Below are 21,311 nucleotides of genomic sequence, written 5' to 3' on the forward strand. Positions count from 1 at the left end.
GTATGTGAGACATACATATAGCATATATGTGACATATATTTTTATATGAAGGAGTCTTGATTCTAGGGGTGGCTAGGTAAGCACTTTTCTTATTGTGCAATAAGACTGTTTATTTAGTGTGTGTATGGCTAAGGCATAGATATGGTAAAACATGTCTCATATTTGGTTTGTAAAACACAAAAAACATATACAATATACATATTTTTAGTGTCTCACTAAAATGATAAGACACGGAATTGAAGTTATGGATATGGATCTAAAACATTTTTTTGGACTATTTTATCCTCATCGATTTTTTGAAATTTTAAATTTTTCCTTCTCTTTTTACAAACCCTAATCAATTCTGAGTTTTTGTCTTCTATTTTTTGAAGTTTCATTTGTTCTATATTGTGGGTATGTGTTGGTTGATTCTATGAAACTTTTTAGTATTCTAAAACAATCTCCTTCTCCTTTTCACAAACTTTAACTAATTTTACTCTCTTTTCTTTTGTTTCTGGTTTTCTTCAACTTTGTGTCTTCTTCACTTGTGTGTGCTGTCATTTTTCTGAAATTTTTTATTGTTCTATCACAATCTTTCTCCTTCATCTGTGCTAGAAAACTCAACTCAAGGTTTGAAATAATTATAATAGTTTTGTTTGTTTGTATGTTGCTATATTAGATGTTCTTTTTTCTTTTTAAGCACATATGTGTTAGGTACTCTTCTGTTCTCTCTGTTCTGAGTATGCAAATTTATAGTTTTAAATATTTGAAATGATTATATTTTTAATGGGGTTTGGTTGGAGTATTATGTTTAAGGTTCATTTGGAGTATTATGTTGGGTTATCTTATTTTTTCTGTTTTAGTCAATAAAATAGATTATAAAGTGATGGTAACTAAATTAAGAGTTCTCCATTTATGTATCAAAAATTACTAGCTTGATAATATGAGTATGTTATTATGTAATGAGTGTTTTCTCTATTTGAAGTTTAATTGAAATGATAAAGATCAGCTTATTTTTTAGTGTTGTCATACTGAATATTAGAATTTATTTTATTTTTATGCATTTACTTTTTATTGTTTGTTAGGAAGTGATGATGGATCGTTCTGAACAAATTAAGTTATGTGTTGGATATTACTAGATTATGATAATGCAATTTGACACGTCGATGTTGTTTTTTTTAGTTACTTTATATATGTATATTAGGATTAGAAGGTGGGGTCATTCTTCAATTAGGCGAATAATGAACACATTGCCATTAAGGCGAGATGCATTAGATAATATTATTGGGACGGGTGGAGATATAAATTGCATATGGGAGTTAAGAATGAGTTTGAATACATTTGCAAATTTATGTGAATTACTACAAGTTCAAGGTGGGCTAGACAAAGATGGTCATGTTGGCATAAGTGAACAAGTAGCAACTTTCTTGATCATATTAGCTCATCATACCAAAAATTGTAGCGTACAAGTTAGGTTTTATAGGTCTAGTAAAACTATTAGTAGGTATTTTCATAAGGTATTAGGTTCGGTTTTGCGTGTCCAAAGTGTGTTATTTGCAAAGGCAGACCATGTACAAGAGGATTGTATAGATTCCAAATGGAAATGGTTTAAGGTAAGATATTGCATAAAGTTTAAATTTTTATTGGTCAAGTTACTTTAATGTAATAACTATTTTGTTTTGTCCATTTGATAGGGTTATCTAGGAGTATTAGATGGCACTTACATAGATGTCACAGTCCCCAAGGGTGATAAATCTAGGTATCAGACACGAAAATCTAAAATATCCACCAATATCTTAGGAGTTTGCAATCGGAACATGAATTTCTTCTATGTCCTTAGCAATTGGGAAGGATCGGCATCTGATTCAAGAGTATTTAGATATGCAATTACTCGACGTAATGGCTTGAAAACACATGTTGGTATGTTCAAATTAATCTTTTGATAAGTGCATTAGCTATCTATTAAAGAATTACAATATACCCCTTATAATTTTTCCATCCTTCCATTTTAGGGTCTTATTATTTAGTGGACGCTGGCTATACCAATGGTAGAGGATTTTTATCTCCTTATAAAAATGTCAGGTATCATGTGAATGAGTGGACTCAAGGTCACCGTGCATCACAGAATCGTCTAGAGTTATTTAATAAGAAGCACTCTTCGACTAGGAATGTGATTGAGCGGTGCTTTGGGTTGCTTAAGAAGAGATGGGTAATTCTATGAAACCCATCATTCTATCTAATTAGAATTCAAAGTCACATTATTATTGCGTGTTATTTGTTACAAAATTTTATTCAGATGAACATGGATGTTGATCTCCAGGAAGATGCAACTCTTTTATTAGAGCATATACCCATAGGAGATGACACAATTGTTGATGAAGCCGACATAATTGATGTTGTGAAAAGTAGCCATGAGTGGACTCAATGGCGTGAGAACTTTGCAACTGAAATGTGAAAAATATGGAGAGGAGCACATGACGCGTAGAGTTTCAAATTTTTCCTAGTTTTATTATATCTACAATTGTCGTGGACTATAAATTGTTGTACTAGAAATTATTTGAGTTTTTTTGTTAGGCATAATGTATTTGCATACTCGGGTTAATTAGTTGTATTCTAATTAAAGATACAGTTGGTTGTATTATTGTACGATTTGATTGTTTCTAATTTTATTGAAATTGGTGAATTATGTCGATATTCTACTAGTAATTATTTAAATTCTGTTGCAGTTATTAATTTATTGTAGTGTTCCTCTGTTATTAATATGCTAGTAAGTATTGCTATATTAAAATTCTGATATTGGCTTGATATTTATTGTGTTGTTGCTGTTATAATAATTCCTCTTTTTTCATTATTGTGCAACTATATTATCCAGCATCAATGGCTTCCATACTACGTCAGTGGACTGAACAAGAAACAAAATAATTTGTGGTTTTCATGGAGGAATTGGTTGTTGAAGGCAAAAAGGCGGATGCCGGTCAATTTAAACCCGGAGCATTTCAAAAGCTTGCAGATAAGATGAATGAGAAGTTTTCTGGATGTGGCCTCACTGTGAAGCACATCAGAAATAAACACAAGCGACTAAAAGAAATATATATGTTTGTGGCTGAGATGTTGGGTTGTAGCGGCTTTGGATGGACTTCGAAAAAAATGTGTGTTGAAGTAGATAGCAAGCGAGTATTGGAAGTTTGGGGAAAGGTATTATTTTCATTTTTAACTTTCATGTGAATTTCACTTTTGCTATATTTATTAATGTCAACTTTGTTTTATGGTTTAGGGTCACAATGTCACACTCTACACTCCCAATAAGTCATTTTCCCTTATTTGAACGTCTTGGCAATATTTTTGGTAAGGATAGGGCTCCCGGTGTTGAAGCATGTAGTGAAATAGATGCTGAAGAAGATATAACTTTGGGGTCTACATTTGCTGCGGCCACAACTGGTGGCTTGAGATTAGGCGACGATGATGTTGACATGGAGGATTTAGCTGCTGCTGAGAGTGAATTACCCAACACCTTTTCGACCTCTTTTGCTTCATCAAGTGAGAAAAATCAAGGACGGCAATCTGCAACTAAAAAAATCAATGATGCTGCAATCCTATTAAATTTGGCTAAAATTTTTAAGTCTGTAATAGAAAATAAAGGAAAGCATGTGCAAATACTAGCAAATGCAATGAGTGGGGTAAATGACCAAGTGAATATGAGCCGAACATTGAAGAGTCTAAGCTTTAACACAATGGAGATAGTGCAAGTTGCAAAAATAAATTTCATTTTACTACTACATTCACTAATGAAAAAAATAAAATAATAAATTAAATAAAATACTAAAGAAAGAAAGGAGAATCATAACGCACATATGATTTTCAACTAAAAAGATACAAAATTTGAAGTATCAAAGCAATACCTATTTAAAAAAACACTGGGATCAAGGACTTAAAGGCTTCAAATATTATCCAATTTACATATATGTTTAGCAATCTAACACAATTTACTCTTTCAATGTCACCAATTCTTGATTTTTTAGCATAATCAAAAAAATTAAGCAGCAATTTTTCTCCACTAATTCTCAATTAAACCTTAGAAGAGCAAAAAATTGATGGGAAGCAGAACATTATACCTGGCCTCCATGAAAATTGAACACATACACAGTGAAGAAGAGGAATTCACGACAAACAAAATAAGGGACAGAGCACACGAGGAAACAAGTATTGGATACGGAGATGGAGTAGAGGGTTTAGGGTAGATGCGGCCAGTGTGCAAGGTGAAGACATCCACGAAGGAGGAAAGCAACTAAGGAGAAGGAAGTTTTTTGGGGGTAGGAATAACTGACGATAAATGGTGAAAAATAGGAATTTTTTTAATTTAATTTATGAGGACAAAATAATCATTTTTAGTTACATAATGTTTTTGTGTTTTGTAACCAAATATAGTATTAGACCCTACACTAGTGTCATGTCTATTATTTCCAAACATTATACACAAACACAAATATTGTATATCTATGTCTTAAGTGTCTATATCTTAATGTCTATGTCCTAATACATACACAAACTAAACGGAACCTAAAGTACTATAAACGTCGAATTTATTTTTAGAGTAACATGTAAAAAAGTTTTAAAGAATTTGATGATAATTAAGATTTATAAGTTTTTAAAGAAAGAAAAATTATTAAATGAATTTTTAAAATTTTTGTTATAAATTTATAGGATCTTAAAATAATATATTAGGAAAAATTTCAAAGAATTGCATTGTTGGAAGTATAAAAAAATATTTGGTGAACAAATTTTTTTTAAATAAAAAATGTTATTAGTTATAAAAAAATATAAATTTTATAAAACTGTACTTAAATATTATCATTTTAAAACTTTTAAATTTAATTATACGTGATAAATTATCAACGATTAAGGGTGTGTTTGACAAATGCGTTAGAGAGGAGAAAAGAGCGTTTGAGCTTCTTGAAAGTTTCACTTGTATGTTTGGTAATTTTTATTTTTCTAAATGCAAAAATGATTCTGCTTCTCAACGCATGCTGATTATCCTTGGAAAATTAGGTGAAAATTTTATTTCTTTTTTACCAACCCTACCCTTATTTTCTTCTATAAAAAAAATACCAGTAACTATTACCTTCACAGTAGTTCTTTGTAATTCTTCCTACTTCGTCATAATTCTTCGTTCCAATTTTTTTCATCAAAATCGTTCAGATTTGTTTCAATCACTAACAAATTGAATTTTTTTATTTTTAGTACTAATTTTCATATTTTAATTTATTATATTTTTTATTATATTTTTTATTTATATGATAAAGGGTTAACCACCAATTATACCCTCGGATTTTTCAAACGCTAACAATAATGCTCTTCACTTTCATTATCGACAAAAATATCGTTGGATAATTTAAAAACGTGCACGAAATGCCCGTCCGGCAAGTCATGCTTTCTCCGATGATGGAAGTGTGTGATGTGGCAAACGGAGAGGCTTGTGTGGCAAACGCAGAGGCTTGTGTGGCAAACGGAAAGCTTAGCTGGATCCTTTCCCAACTTTCATAATTCAATAACCCTAATCCCCAATTGCAAAATGAGAACGTGATGCATCTGAAGAGCCGTGTAACCATGGATGCAGCAGGTATGAAGCGAAGGTCTGCGTCAATGGTAGAAGGCAGCAACGATAGGTGCGAAGAGTCTGGTATGAAGAAGTACGACGGTATGTGTCGCTGTTCTCTTGCTGTTGTTGCTCTGAGATCGAAGACGAATGCTAACCCAGGGAGGTGGTTCTTTCGGTGCCCACTATGGAAGGTAAGCATGACTGGGTTTTGCCCTCCAATGGGTCTTTGTTATTATTCCTGTTTTAATATGTGTTTCGCATGTTATGATTGATCTGTTCTTCATGGGTTTTCAATTTTTGTTCTTGACAGAATAAAAACCAGGATTGCAAATATTTTCAATGGATTGATGAGTTGGAAGAGCAAGACATGGTTGAAGAGGAGGAATGTTCTTGGAACAACAAACCCAGGCTATCTTCAGGTGAAAAACTCAAACAGAAGAGCACTAGGAAGCTTTCCGAATCAGTGCAGTATGAGGAGATTGACCCATGGTGCTACCTGTTCTTACAAAAGAATTGAAGGAGAAATTGAGGAGGATTGAAATTCTTCTAACCATGATGTGCATTGGGGTTGCAATTGGTGTCTTCATCGATTTCTTTGCTCTGTTTAAGAACTGAGTTGGACTAATGTTAAATAGTGGATGAAGAGTAAATGTGAATAATTAGTGTGTATTTTGATAACTGTGAATGTGCCAAATTTGGTTGAAATAGGGAATAACAACTCTTGTATTATGTTTTCATGGAACCTGATTTGTATTAACAGTGTACCAAATTATTGGACTATAAATTTGATGAGAACCTGTATGTGTTGTGTTTTGCAAAGTGCAGTAAAACCAAATAGAGTACTTGCAGCACAAACTTGGTAATTAACATTTATATGTACTACTAAATTTGATCACATTGACCATCACACTGAAAACAACTTAAACAAGACAACAGAGTTCAATAACCTGTGATCAAGTGACAATCACACTGAAAACAACTTAAAGAAGACAACAGAGTTCAATAACTCTGAGAACAAAAGGCACTAAACAGAGTCAAACACAAGCTTAGTTCAATAACTCTGAAAACAACTTAAACAGGTCAGCAAAAAAGCTAATTAACACTCAAAACAAAGGTTTCCTAAATCAGTTCTACAATGTCAACAGACCACATAACAAGACATTCATCATGGCTTCTTCTTTGGTTTTTGAGAAGGCTTTGAAGGTGCAGATGTGGGCATAAACTCCATGAATCTCTTTGTGGTACCCTTGCTTGCTGCATTCATTGTTTGGTGAGAAACCAATGAGGGAGCACTGGAGCTAGAATTTGGCACAGGCACTTGGGCTGAAGTATTGGGCTTCACAGGAATATTGGGCCTTCCAGCCACATTAGGCCTGACTTGTGGTGGTCTACAAGGTACATTGGGCCTCACTGAGGTAGCCCTTGGAGTTGGAGCAGCAGCCACACTAGGCCTGACCTGTGGTGGCCTAATTGGATCATGTGCTTGTGTAGTAGTGCATGGTGGCCTCATGATGGGGATCTTTGCCCTAGCACTAGATGCACCCCTCTTCTGGAGTCTTGGTGCAGCAGCTACAGCACCAGCAGCCTTTGGTGGAGCTGACTTGTTGATAGCAGTGGTTGAATCAGATGCTGCTACAGGATTTGATTCCAACCCTTGGGCTTGCTACAAAATCAGAACACAAATTCCAGAAGTCTGTGTATGTTGCAGAAAAACCAAGTACAAATGTGTAACTATGAAGCTAACCTCACTATCAGTTTGAGATTGGGGGTGCCCCTGTGTAACTTGTTGTTCATCGGCTGCCTCAAGAGTCTCTTCATAGTACATTTCTTGCTCTCTGTCTGATAGATCAGCAACATCTTCTTGTTCATTTGCTGCTCCAAATGCAGTTTCGGCTGCTTGACTAGTTTGTCCCCTAAGACTTTTTTTCTTCTCTTCACATGTCCTTGCATTGTGTCCTTGCTGCAGCATATACAAAAGGTTAGTTCACATTTAGAATACAAATGTAAGATGTATACAATGATTTAGATAACAAAACCAATGGGTTAATATCAAGTGAGGTGTTTACCTTTTTGCACCAATTACAAGTTGTTTGACCATACTTTCGTGGCATTTTGTATTGGCTATTACCCTGACGCTCAGATTCATGTCGTGCTCTCTTTTTTGTAGGTCTTCCGATTGGTCTTTTGTATGGAGGAGGTAGACAAGGATAACCTTCATAGTCAACCCAATACTCTTCACTGGGTACAGAGTTAATGTGGAACTGATATGCCCTGTTGTAGTGCTCCATACACAACCAGTGATGAACATAGTCTTCAGGTCAGTGATTCTTCCTTTGGATGGCAGCCACTCCATGACAACAGGGCAATCCAGTCAGTTGCCACTTTCTGCAGGTACATGTTCTTTCTAGAGTGTTAACAGTAACCCTGTGTCCATGTCTCCTCACCTCAAATATGTTATGCTCATCGTCCCCAACCCACTGGGCTTCCCAGTAATTACCCTCTTTTTTCTCCTTTTCCAGCCTACTCATCTGAATAGGTGCCAGCTTTCCTGTGTATGATGCTAAAGCATCTTTGTGCTGTGCCATAACCCTCATGATGTAGAACCTCATCTCTTCTAGCATTGTTAGGATACTTTTTCCCCTCATGCCCACTATTGTTGCATTAAATGATTCAGCATTGTTGTTAGTAACGTTATCCACTTTAGGCCATTCAGAAAATCCTGATTTCGACCATGATGATTGTTCATAACTTGAGAGGTACTCCCAAGCTCCTACATTGATCCGCTTGACATATGCCATTGCATTATTGAACTCCAAGTCTGTCATTGCCCGAGCACACTGCCATAGAGCTCCTTTTAGCTCTTTGTCCTTCCATCCCTTGTTCAAGTTCTGCCACATGTGCATCACACAAAATCTATGTGAAACTCTTGGCATGACTTCTTGGAGTGCTGGAACCAGTCCCTAAACCACATGGCGAAAAGACAACATTCAATAGTACAATATTCAACAGTACAACATAGGTGCATAAATACAAATAAGTAAGTTGGACAAGATTTATAAATTACCTTTTGCTTGTCACTCATGAAGTTCCACCCAAATTCCTTGTAATCCCCGATATCTTCATGTAGTAAATGCAAGAACCATTTCCAATTTTCCTTTGTTTCAGCATCAACCACAGCATATGCTATAGGAAATAGATGATTATTCGCGTCTTGTCCTACAGCTGTGAGTAGTTGACCCCCAAAGTACCCCTTAAGAAAGGTTCCATCAAGACAAATGAAAGGCCTACAACCATGTTTAAATCCTCTCTTACATGCCTCTAAGCATATATATAAACTTCTGAACTTAGGCAAACCCTCTGGCTGTGGATGTGTGCTCATAGTACATGTAGAACCAGGATTAGCCTTAAGCAGCTCTGATAAATAATTGTGTAGCTTCCCATACTGTTCCTTCTCTGTCCCCTCAATGATGTCCTTTGCCATCTCCATTGCCCTATACATCATTCGCTCACCTACACTTGAACCACTCTTCTGCCTCCCTTTGTATCAAATTAGGAGTAATTCTAAGCTTGTTAACTAATTCTCCAGCCACCCATTTACAGGTTACTGATCTAGATTTGTTACTCCTTGGACATGTATGCTCATCAACTAGCGTCTTGATTTGAAAACTTGGTGGGAAATTTCTCCTTGAATAGTACACCTCCCACGGACAGTCTTGATTATAACAAATAACTCTGCATCTTAAAAGCTCCACCTTTAAAAAGAACACTTCCCTCCCCATTTGGATATTAAACTTCTTAACAGCATCCTTGAACTCTTGCATCGTTGCAAACTCCATGCCTAGCTCGAGTCTTACTTGGCCAAAGCGTGCTTCAGGATTGTGGTGTGGAAATACCGGAACCCCGTTTTCATCATCTGATTCAGGTAAACTGTGAAGATCCTCAGACTCATACTGGAACTCATTTTCCCCACCCTTATCAACTCCATCAGTATTACCTTCATGTACAAGCACAATCACTGTTGGGGCCTCATTGTCCTTGGGAGGAATAATTCTCTGACCTGATGGTTGTGGCCTTGAGTGTCTCTTCCTTCTCCCTGATTGTCTTAAATTACCGTCTCCCTCCTCATTATGGTTCTCTTCTACAATAACATAAAATAAAATAATTCATTGTTAATAAAATCACAGTTTAGTATTTTTATGAAACCTAAATTGCATAATTTTCTACTGCAGGTTAGTATCATAATTTTCTAAATGAAATTACCTTCTATTGTAGGTTCAACATGTGAATTCACTTGTTCATTTGATACATTCTGCGCAGATTCTGCTTCTTCTCTAGCTTCTTCAAGTGGTGGTTCCCCTACTACTTTGGTGGTTCTAGATGGTGGTGGCCTTGCATGTTTCTTTCTAATTCTCTTTCTACCATATCTACCGACATGCTCGGTGGTTGAGTCACCAACTGCTGCCTCTTGGCTCTCCCAATTTTGCTCCTCAGTGGTTTCATGTGCAGCAGTGGTCTTAACACTACTGTTAGCTTCATCATGCACCTTAGAATCAACATTACCCTTGTCTTGACCCACTTCTCCATTACCATTATACTGATCTTCCATCACCTCATCTTCTCCCTGCCTTTCTTCATCACGATACACATCCTCATCGTCTACCTCTACAACTTCTACCTCATCATCAGATACCTCGACTTCATCTACATATTCAGGATTTTCTTGAACAGGATGCTCAAAATACAAGTGAACCCTCTTACCATTTTTCATAGCAGCATCACACATACTAACAACATCAGCATCCCTCTTAAGCGGCCTTAAACCATTTGATAAGTCAAAATCAGGCTCCAACCAATGAACGTCCTTAAACCCTGTGTAACCTAAATCGAGAAACAACCCCTCTACCAGAAATAAATTACAAGTATCCACACATACCCTGTCAATGTTGCTAACAGTACCCCCAGAATATTGCATTCCACCCTTTTCATTGCTTTCTAACCTACCCATGTGGTGCATCACAAATGTTATGAGTACTGACATCTGAAATTTCAAACAGAAAAATACACATTTTAATACTAGTACAGCACCAATCAACTACTACAATTTTTCATCCAAAACAAAAAAAAAAACCTGACTAAACCCTAAACCAATGCAATGCAGCAAACAACGCATGCATCAAGTGACAAAATTTTAAAGCCCGAAAATTCAAATTGTTACAAACTTACTTGTCATTTTTTTCCCATCAAAGACCATATAGCCACAGCAACATGAACGAAAACAAGGTTGCTAATGGCAAAGAGGCAAAGATATTATGCGTACCTTGTCAGATGAACAATCACCAACATTCAACAATGTCCCTCCAAACCAGCGTTGCAGCGACGATAGACTGACGATCGTCTTGGACGGTGACTTGAAGAGGAGAATATGGAGAGTCTACTATGACTCCAGTGTCAAACTCTTTTACTCTTTCTCACCCTCTTTCACAGTTAAACTCTTTTAACTTCTTAATAAATTAGTTGAAATTAGGTTATTAATTAGAAATTAGGGTTATTAAATTAGGAAATTTGGGAAAGGATCCGGCTAAGCTTTTCGTTTGCCACACAAGCTTCTCCGTTTGACACATCACACACTTCCGTCATCGGAGAAAGCATGACTTGCCGGACGGGCATTTCGTGCACGTTTTTAAATTATCCAACGATGTTTTTGTCGATAATGAAAGTGAAGGGCATTATTGTCAGCGTTTGAAAAATCCGGGGGTATAATTGGTGGTTAACCCTATGATAAATATTTTTATATTATTTGTGTAATGTTCTGATTTCTCATGTTATGTTTTTATGAGTTTTTTTATCATTTACTATACTATTTTTTATATGTAGATTTTTTATGAAATCTTTTTTTTATTTTTGTTTGGCTTTGTTCATATGATTTTTTATTTATTTTATTGTATTTTTTTATTCATATAATCCAAATAATATCTATTTTACTATAATCCTTTTTAATAATTTTTTATTTAAAAGTAATTTTGAGTAGTATAATTCAAACAATATTTATTTTACTATATTTAATTTTAATATAAATATTGCCAAACATAAATAACCTTAATCCAAACTTAATTTTTTATCAAAATTAATTTTACAAATTTTTATTTACAAACTATAATCCAAACACATATTAACTAGTCACTTCGTATATATTTGCGTTGAGTTATTTATTTTCTTTTCTTTTCTTTGACCGTATACAATTGACAATCCTACCGTCTTCCCCCGTCAAACTTGCATCCCAAACATTAAGAAAAACAAACCCGTGCCTCTAATGTTGTATCATTTTCTATAGTTTTACCAAAATTTTATTCAATTTCTATCACTTTAATTTTTTTTCTTTAATTTGTTTTTTTAGCAGATTTTTAAATCAAATCTTTTGTATTATTCGTCATGACATACAAAAACATTAAATTAAAAACATTTGCTTAAGATATCTCTCGTAAAGTAAAAAAATAATGATACCTCAAATCACAATCTAAATACGTTTAAATAGATAATTTAATTTTTAATAATTTTAATCATTAAATTAGTATTTAAATTTTTATTTTATTAGATAAATCAATCTTTAAACTAGATTATTTATCTATATAAAAAATTAATTTAAAAGTTTTAAAACTTTTCATTACAAACAGGTATAAGATAGTATTAATATTATGATAATTTTATAAAATCATTGTGATACTTGGGTATTAAGATATTTTTGTTGTTGCTGCAATTAATTTGCATTTAGTGACCGTTTTTATAATTTTAACAGTTTTACATTGTTGTTATGAGTTTTTTTCATTTAAAAACCTTCAAGATCCAACCCTAGTTACACACTAAAGCGCTACACTTTTACTATGAGAGTATGATTTTTTTTTGGTCGAGCGGATTGGGTAGCCCCAATCTTAGGCATTACACTTATATTTCACACATCCACACGATACACTCACATACACTACATGAGTACTATGAGTTCTTAAACAACATCCAGCCTCAGCTAAAATTTGAATCCGGATGTAACTTGCAAGAGACATATAAGAATGTTATCTGTGCTAGGCCTTCGCTGCCTATGAGAGTAAAATTGAACGTTGTCATTATGATTTTTTTTTTTACGATAATCTCCTCCAACCATAAATGGATCCTACAAAAATATACTAACAAAAAATATATTTTAAAATATAAAAAATATGTGTATATATTTTACTCGTAAAGTGGTACACAACATGTTAAGAATGTGGGAAGTTATTAGCGGAAGAGAGAAAGAGAAGTTTTCAGAAAATACAGTAAGAGAGAAAGATGAATGAAATGAAAATTGGCAGTCAGTTACTCATTCCGTTAGATGCCTAGTTATTTATATTGGCTATGACTAACAAGTTCATTACAAGAATAGCTTAACTAATCAATCTGATAATCATCTAAACAATACATTATTAATTGCTAATCATACTCTAGCTAAATATTTTTTTTACATTATAATATAGATCTAATTTGAATATTATTTGATTAGAGTCTATTAATGTTGTAAATGTAAATATTAAGAACTTTAACTTTGAACTTTGTAGGATATTTCCGTTTAGGACATGTGATTAAAATGGATATTACATAAAACTAGAACGTATTTGTGTAAGGGATCAGGTAATATGCCCCCTCAAGCTGGCAGTGCTTGGTTGATGAAAATTAAGCATGCCAAGTTTGGAAACACAAGAAGAGAAGGGAGCTGGTGACAGGGGTTTTGTAAACACATCAGCCACTTGATCAGTGGTATGAATGGGTAAAAGATGAAGCATGCCGCTAAGAATTTTATCACGCACGACGTGGCAGTCGATCTCAGTGCTTGGTACGCTCATGAAAGACTGGATTAGCTGCGATGTGCCGGGCAGACTGACTGTCACAATACAAGGAGATGGGTTGAGGATGAGGAATCTGAAGATCCTTGAGGAGATAAGAAAGCCAGCGAGCCTCACAAGTGGCTGTGGCGAGAGATCTGTATTCTACTTCAGAGGATGATCTAGACACTATTGATTGTTTCTTGCTTTTCCAAGAGATGAGGGATGAGCCAAGAAAGAAGCAAAATCCTGTGATAGAGCAACGTGTATCTGGACATTGAGCCCAATCAGAATCTGCAAACCCAGAGAGTCTGAGTTATGAAGATGCTGCAAAGAATAAGCCAGAGGCTGGTGCAGACTTGATGTACTTGAGGACACGAAATACAGCTTGTAAATGAGAATCTATTGGTTTGTCGAGGAATTCACTGAGCTTGCCTATGACGAAACTGATGTCTGGCCGTGTATTTGTTAGGTACACCAAACGCCCAATAAGTCTTCTATACTGCTTAACATCTGTGAGAGGGGAACCATATTCTTTTGAAAGCTTCAGGGTATATTCCATAAGGGCGGAGGCTGGTTTGGCACCCAATAAGCCATATTCTTCCAAAAGATCTAAGGCATACTTCCTTTGATAAAGACTAATGCCAGCTTTAGTTCTTGCAACCTCGCAGCCAAGGAAATATTTGAGATTACCAAGGTCCTTGATCTTGAATTAAACATCAAGGATGGTTTTAATTGATTGAATTTCGGTTAGATCATTGCCTGCCAATACTAAATCATCGACATAAGCAAGTATGACAGTAAATGAAGAATTAGCAGTCAACTTGGTGAAAAGGGAATAGTCATTCTTTGATTGTTTGTAACCATGAGTGAGAAGAACTGAACATAACTTCAGATTCTATTGTCAACTTGCTTGCTTGAGTCCATAGAGGGACTTGTCAAGCTTGCACACTAGGTCAGGAGATGAGATGGGTAACCCTGGTAGAGGTCGCATGTACACTGTTTCCTTCAAATCGCCATTTAAGAAGGCAGTGTTTACGTCAAGTTGGTGGCAGTGCCAACCATAGATGGCAGTAAGGGCTAAGACTAGTCTCACAGTGGTGATTTTAACCACCGGACTAAATGTATCCAAATAATCCAAACCATAGCGTTGAGTGTAGCCTTTTGCCACTAATCTTGCCTTATGTCGCTCCACGGAACCATCAGGATTGAATTTCACTTTGAAAACCCAACGACATCCGATTGCCTTCTTGCCATGTGGTAAAGGGGTAAGAGACCAGGTTTTAGTCTGTTCAAGGGTCAAGAGTTCTGCACTAATAGCCTTCCTCCAACAATCTTCTTTGATAGCATCCTTATATATTTTTGGTTCATCAACAGTAGTAACAGAAGAGAAAAAGAGAGTTGAGTAGATTATAATGAAGAGTAAGACACAAAATTAGAAATGGGATATTTGCAATTAGATGATTGTACAGATTGTTGAGTAGTGATGCTATTTGCACATTGAAAATCTTTTAGATACACCGGAGGCCTCTTGACTCTAGTAGATCTTCTAAGATGAGATGATCTATCTATATGTTCTATAGGATTATGCTCTAAGAAATGCACTGGCAGTGGGAGTGAGTTATTTTCTGTGGAATGCAGTGATATTGACGGAGAAAGAGGGGAAACATCGTTAAGAGGAATGACGGGATTTACACTTGTGTGATTTGTGATATTAGATTGTGTAAATTGTGAGTGTGCGTATGGATCATGTGTGAAGAGATCATCCCAATGAACAGAGGGATTTGGCATAGCATGCATAGTAGTAGGCAAAGGTGCTTTTGAATTGTCTTTTGAAATAAAAGGAAATACAGATTCATAGAAGAAAACATTTCTCGAAAGAAAAAATTGTTTTTAATTCACATAGGAAAAAACCTTTGACACCTTCTTTATAACCCAAAAAACAGCATTCAGTTGCTCTTGCATCTAATTTCTTTCGATTATGAGTTAAAGTGGAAGCAAAATCTAGGCATCCAAAAATTTTGAGATGAGCTAAATAAGGTAATCGTCCATGTAAATTTTCAAATGGAGACACATTTTGAATAATTGGACTTGGAATTCGATTGATCAAATGCCCAGCATGGGAGATAGCAAGATGCCAAAAACATTTAGGAACATGAGACTGAAATAAGAGTAATATAGTTACTGCAAGAATGTGCAGGTGTTTTCTCTCAACAACTCCATTTTATTGAGGAGTTTTCACACATGAATTTTGGTATAAAATTCCTTTTGAAGCATAAAAATCAAGAAGGTTAAATTTCGGACCGTTGTCAGATCTTATACAGTTTATTGACTTTGAAAATTGATTTTCAATCATTTTTGTGAAATTTTGCAGTGAGCTAGAGACTTCAGATTTTGTTTTAATGAATCTTATCCAAGTAAAATGGCTATGATCATCTACTATGGTTAAGAAATACTTATAACCAGAAACGGATGTAATAGAAATTGGTCCCTAAATGTCTACATGTATAAGGTCAAATACAGACTGTGTAACAGAATTGCTTATTGAAAAAGAAATTTTCTTTTGCTTAGCTAAGTGGCAGGGTTCACAAGGTGAATTGCCATTATCACAATCAATAAAAGGGAAAACTTTCTTCATAGTTTCTAAAACAGAATTGCTTGGATGCCCCAATCTTCTATGCCAAATTTGACTGCTTTGGGCTCATGATGATTATGCATGTGTGTTTATATGATGTTGTGTGTTTGGTGATGAATGAGAGATCTCAGTGTGTGGTTTTGTGTGACCAAGCGCATATAATCTGTCATTACTCTCAGTTGTGCCAATCATCTTCAATAGATGATGGTCCCAAATCTGACAGAATTTGTGAGAGATGAGAAATAGACAATTTAGTGATGAAGTGACTTGAGAAACTGACATCAAATTAAACTTGAATGATGGTATATAAAGGACATTTGTAATGTATAAATCTTGGGAAAAATAGACTGTTCCGACAATTTTTGTAACAACTGTGGACCCATCAGGTAAGTGTACTGAGATTGGAGTGATGTTAGTGAATGAATGAAAGAAATCAAGTGAAAAACATACATAATTTGTGGCACCTGTGTCTATAACCCAGGCACCAGATTTGAGAAATTTTTTATTAACAGATAACGAGACAGCAAGAATAGTACCTTGAGTGATATTGAGATCCTTGGGTTGTTGTGCAGAAATTTGATTGATTGTGGATGATGGTAGTGTGGTCTGGTGAAGGAGAGACATTAGTGCATTCCTTTGGTCATGGGTCAGGCTATAAGCTGAGCTCTCACCCTCTTTAACAGTGGCATTTTGAGAATCATTGGTTTCATCAACTTCATCAGTGAATGTGTTGTTGGCAGCACCATTTCTTTGTAAGTGAGGAGGCAGACCATGCTTCTTATAGCATGTGTCTATTATATGTCTAGTTTTTTCACAAAAAGAACAATGTTTGGTGTTGTAACCTCTTCCTTGACCTCTCCCTCTACCTGTAGTGCCCCCTCTACCCCTACCCCTGCCTCTATTGGAGTTTTGACCTTGTGTTGCAGCATACAAAATCTTGGAATCCAAGCAATTTCTGTAAAAACGTATCACTCCTAACCCACAATTACAGTAACTGGTGCATGTAGCATACAAAGAGATTGGTCTGAAATTGTCAATTTCTTCCCAAAGACCCTTCATTTTTGTGAAATAGGATGTGATGTTAAGATCACCTTGCTTAGCATTGTACAATTATTCATACAATTTAGACACATGATAGAGATCACCCTGGTAATATCTTTTTCGCAGATCATTTCATAAATCAGATGCATCATTCCTCTATATTACACTTTGAAGTATATATTGAGAGAGGGACAGATTTAACCATGAGAGAACAAATGTATTACAACGATCCCAAGCAGTGAATAAGGGATCAGAAATGTCAGTCCTGGGGAGATAACCGTCAATAAAAGGGATCTTGTTCTTCGATTTCAAGACTAGCCATATAGATCGTAACCATGTAGTGTAGTTCTGCGAATTGAGTCGAAAGGAAATGATAGGGTTTCCTGGACTCTCACCTGGATGAAGAAAATATGGACTGTTAGGATCAGCCGAAGGATGTATTAAAGGTTGATTCAACCGATTATGAAGTTGAGTTATCTGAAGAAGCAACCGAGACAGAGTATTGAGATCGACATTCGGAGTAGCATTGTCAAGATCACCTTGTTGAGAATCCATGAGAGAAACCGCGAAGAAATGAAAATTGGAAGCAATGGAGTAAAAAAGGCACAAAGAAAGAATCAAGAACTGAAAAAGAATGAAGAGTAATTAATGAATCTTAAAATGTGAGATTCAAAACTTCTCCTCCTTAACTCGCTGATCAGAACACTGTCGTGGAAAGAACCAAGCAGCTCTCATCAGTCTCTATGGTGTGAGTTTAGGAGAAGAGGAAGAAGAAGAAGATGGTAAAGAGGGTCATAGATCTTAAGGCGATGATACCATGTTAAGAATGTGGAAAGTTATTAGCGGAAGAGAGAAAGAGAAGTTTCCGGAGAACACAGTAAGAAAGAAAGATGAATGAAATGAAAATTGGCAATTAGTTACTCATTCCATTAGATGCCTATTTATTTATATTGGCTATGACTAACAAGTTCATTACAAGAATAGCTTAACTAATCAATCTGATAATCATCTAAACAATACATTATTAATTGCTAATCATACTCTAGCTAAATCATGTAAGGAGTCAGGTAATACAACAATTTTTCATATCATAAAATTTATCGATAATAGAATTTGTGTTAATTTTCAGCAATTTTTTTTCGGTGTAACTCAAAAAGAATTAGCAAAAAAATTCATATTTCATTGGTTATTAGCATCATATTTTATTGTTAAAATGGTTGTTCAAATGGTTTTATATATAGCTCAAACAATTTTTTTGGTTGGTTAATGACAGTTACAAAATCGATACTTTTTCGGTGTTTGAGTAACATTTTTATTGTTTAAAATGACAATTAGATGTAGCGGTTGAAAATCGTCATTTTTATCATATTAAAATAATATTTTTTTATTTTTTAAAATAATATTAGATATGAGATATGTAAGTGAGACCTACTTTATGAGTTTGCTCGTGAACGAAAAAAGTCGTAACGTAATAACTTGATAAAAAGATAGCTGCTAGAGGCAAGGACGAATCTAAAAAGGGGGCAAGTATAGGCCTCTCCCTACTCACGAGTTTGTTACAAAATAATGATAGATTAATAATAAAATAATAATTTATAAAATAGAGGTTTGAATTTATAATTAAAATTAAAAAATTATTTAATAATTATTAAAAATTTAAAAAATATATTTTATTATTGAGATCATTTAATACCCCAAACATCATGGAACTGTCAACTCCTTTGCTTAGTCAGTGTAAAGAATTTTATATAGTCGTATAATTATATCTGTTTTTTGGGTGACCATTCACGTGGTCAATGTAAAAGATAATTATTTTTACTAATGTGGCATTACGTAATTAAATACACATATAAAACTACTTTATACTAATAGTACATCAAAATTAAATTCTTATTTTAAAAGACAAATCCTACTTCTGCCTTTTTTTCGATTTTTCTTTAGAATATTACTTAAATCAGGTTAATGTTCAATTTTCTATTGATGGAATTAACATAATCCTGCTTTAATTAATATAACTTATATAATTTAAGATTATTATTAGTATCTTGAAACAATGTGTATATTGATTTTTTTTTTCTAATTCGTAGGCAAAGTATATCCAACCAACCATAATCATATTTTCAAAGTAATTAAGTACTTTTAGGTTGAATTTATGAGTATGTGAGACATACATATACTATAAAAAAAATTTTAAGTGTACCATCGTATTGGTGTATCAGTAATTTTTAACCGTTAATTTTAATTATATATATTATATATATTTTTTATAATTAAAATCAATGGTTAAAAATCACTGAAATACCAATATGACGGTACACTTAAAAATTTTCCTATAGCATATATATGATTCATATTTTTATATGAAGGAGTCTTCGTTCTAGGGATAGTTAGGTAAGTACTTTTCCTTATTGTACAATAAAGTACTATAAACGTAAGTCGAATTTATTTTTAGAGTAATATGTAAATAAGTTTTAAAGAATTTTATGATAATTAGGATTTATAAGTTTTTAAAGAAAGAAAAATTATTAAATGAGTTTTTAAAATTTTTGTTATAAATTTATAGGATCTTAAAATAATATATTAGGAAAAATTTTAAAGAATTGCAATGTTTGAAGTATAAAAAGATATTTGGTGAACAAATTTTTTTTAAATCAATTTTCAAAAATGTTATTAGTTATAAATAAAAAGTATTAAAGTTTATAAAACTAGTACTTAAATTTATTGTAACTAACTCATAATTGTTTGGAAAAATTAAAAGATTTTATATAAAATACAGAAATTATGCATAAATATATATTAAATAAAATATATTTTTTAAATATATATATTCATCACAAATTTTTCAAAGACTTTCGCCCAACTACCCAAGTTTTATCATTTTAATACTTTTTAATTTAATTATATGTGATAAATGATCAAAGATCAAACGATTAACTACTAGTCACTTCATATACATTAGTGTGCGTTGAATTATTTATTTTCTTTTCTTTGACCGTATACAATTCTACAGTCTTCCCCTATCAAACTTGCATCCCAAGCATTAATAAGAAAAACAAACCCGTACTTCCAATGTTCTATAATTTTTATAATTTTACCAACATTTTATTCAATTTCTATGACTTTGAAATTTTTTTCTTTAATTCGTATTTTTTTAACAGATTTTTAAATAAAATCTTTTGTATTATTTGTCATGACATACAAAAACATTAAAATAAAAACATTTCCTTAAGATATCCCGCGTAAAGTAAAAAAATAATGATACCTCAAATTACTTTTAAATATTTTTAAACCAGACAATTTAATTTTTAATAATTTTAACTATTAAATTAATATTAAAATTTTTATTTTATTAGATAAATCAATCTTTGAATTAGATTGTTTATTTATATAAAAAAAATTTAAAAATTTTCATTGCAAAAGAGTATAAAATAGTATTAATATTATGATAATTTTATAAGGTATTAAGATATTTTTTATTGTTGCTGCAATTAATTTGTATTTAGTGGCAATTTTTATAATTCTGACAGTTTTAAATCGCTATTATGAGTTTCTTCGTTTAAAAAGTCCAAAATCTAACTCTAGTACACATTGAAACGCTACTCTTTTAATGTTAGAATAAGGTTGAACGTTGTTATTACGATCTCTTTTTGGCGATGATTTCCTCCAGCCATAAGTAGTGGATCTAGAAAAATTATTACAAGGAAGCAATAAAGTAAGATTTACATAAATAAATTATATGGTATAAAATATAGTACAAAAATATACTAACAAAATATATTTTAAAATTACAAAAAACATGTGTATATTTTTTATTCGTAAAATAAAACATGACGATTTTTTATATCATAAAATTTATCGATAATATAATTTATACCAAATTTTCAGCAATTTTTGTTTTCAGTGTAACCAACAAAGAATTAGCAAAAAAATCATATTTCATTTTGTTACTTGCCTTTTGGTCATTAGATATAGATAATATTTGAGCTTAAGTTTTACTTAGGGTTAAGTACGATTTTGGTCCTTAAGGTAGGGGTTGAAAATTTTTTTCATCTCCAAATTTTTTTCTTACAAAATCGTCCCTAAAGTTTAACTTAGTTTTAAAATCTTTCTTTTTACCAAAATTTTAATTTTTATTACCAAATTATCCCTAACTAAACAAATATATATAAAAAAAAAGAAAACGGGTTAATGGAAAAGGGGGAAAGGAATCACG

General features: G+C 33.4%; 2 protein-coding genes across 2 annotated transcripts; one reads left to right on the plus strand and one right to left on the minus strand.

Moving 5' to 3' along the window:
* The first annotated feature begins 1,220 nt into the window (after positions 1-1,220).
* Positions 1,221-2,434, plus strand: LOC107477415 (uncharacterized). The gene is made up of 4 exons (XM_021136648.1): positions 1,221-1,592; positions 1,674-1,738; positions 2,062-2,188; positions 2,276-2,434. The coding sequence occupies exons 1-4, from the start codon at positions 1,221-1,223 to the stop codon at positions 2,432-2,434; spliced, it is 723 nt and encodes a 240-aa protein (XP_020992307.1).
* A 5,459-nt stretch (positions 2,435-7,893) lies between these two features.
* LOC107477416 (uncharacterized) lies at positions 7,894-9,074 on the minus strand. Its single transcript, XM_016097427.1, has 2 exons — positions 8,640-9,074; positions 7,894-8,535 (listed from the first exon to the last, which is right to left on the minus strand). The coding sequence occupies exons 1-2, from the start codon at positions 9,072-9,074 to the stop codon at positions 7,894-7,896; spliced, it is 1,077 nt and encodes a 358-aa protein (XP_015952913.1).
* Positions 9,075-21,311: the final 12,237 nt, after the last annotated feature.

This window comes from Arachis duranensis, chromosome 3, assembly GCF_000817695.3.
Source record: "Arachis duranensis cultivar V14167 chromosome 3, aradu.V14167.gnm2.J7QH, whole genome shotgun sequence".
NCBI lineage: Eukaryota > Viridiplantae > Streptophyta > Magnoliopsida > Fabales > Fabaceae > Arachis > Arachis duranensis.

What these genes read in the sequence shown, in the direction of transcription:
- LOC107477415 (XM_021136648.1), top strand. Translation starts at nt 1,221, where the DNA reads ATGAACACATTGCCATTAAGGCGAGATGCATTAGATAATATTATTGGG. An exon ending in CCAAATGGAAATGGTTTAAG is followed by an intron (nt 1,593 to 1,673) that starts GTAAGATATTGC and finishes TCCATTTGATAG; the next exon opens with GGTTATCTAGGAGTATTAGA. An exon ending in CCCAAGGGTGATAAATCTAG is followed by an intron (nt 1,739 to 2,061) that starts GTATCAGACACG and finishes TAAAAATGTCAG; the next exon opens with GTATCATGTGAATGAGTGGA.
- LOC107477416 (XM_016097427.1), bottom strand. Translation starts at nt 9,074, where the DNA reads ATGTATAGGGCAATGGAGATGGCAAAGGACATCATTGAGGGGACAGAG. An exon ending in TCATGAGTGACAAGCAAAAG is followed by an intron (nt 8,536 to 8,639) that starts GTAATTTATAAA and finishes CATGTGGTTTAG; the next exon opens with GGACTGGTTCCAGCACTCCA.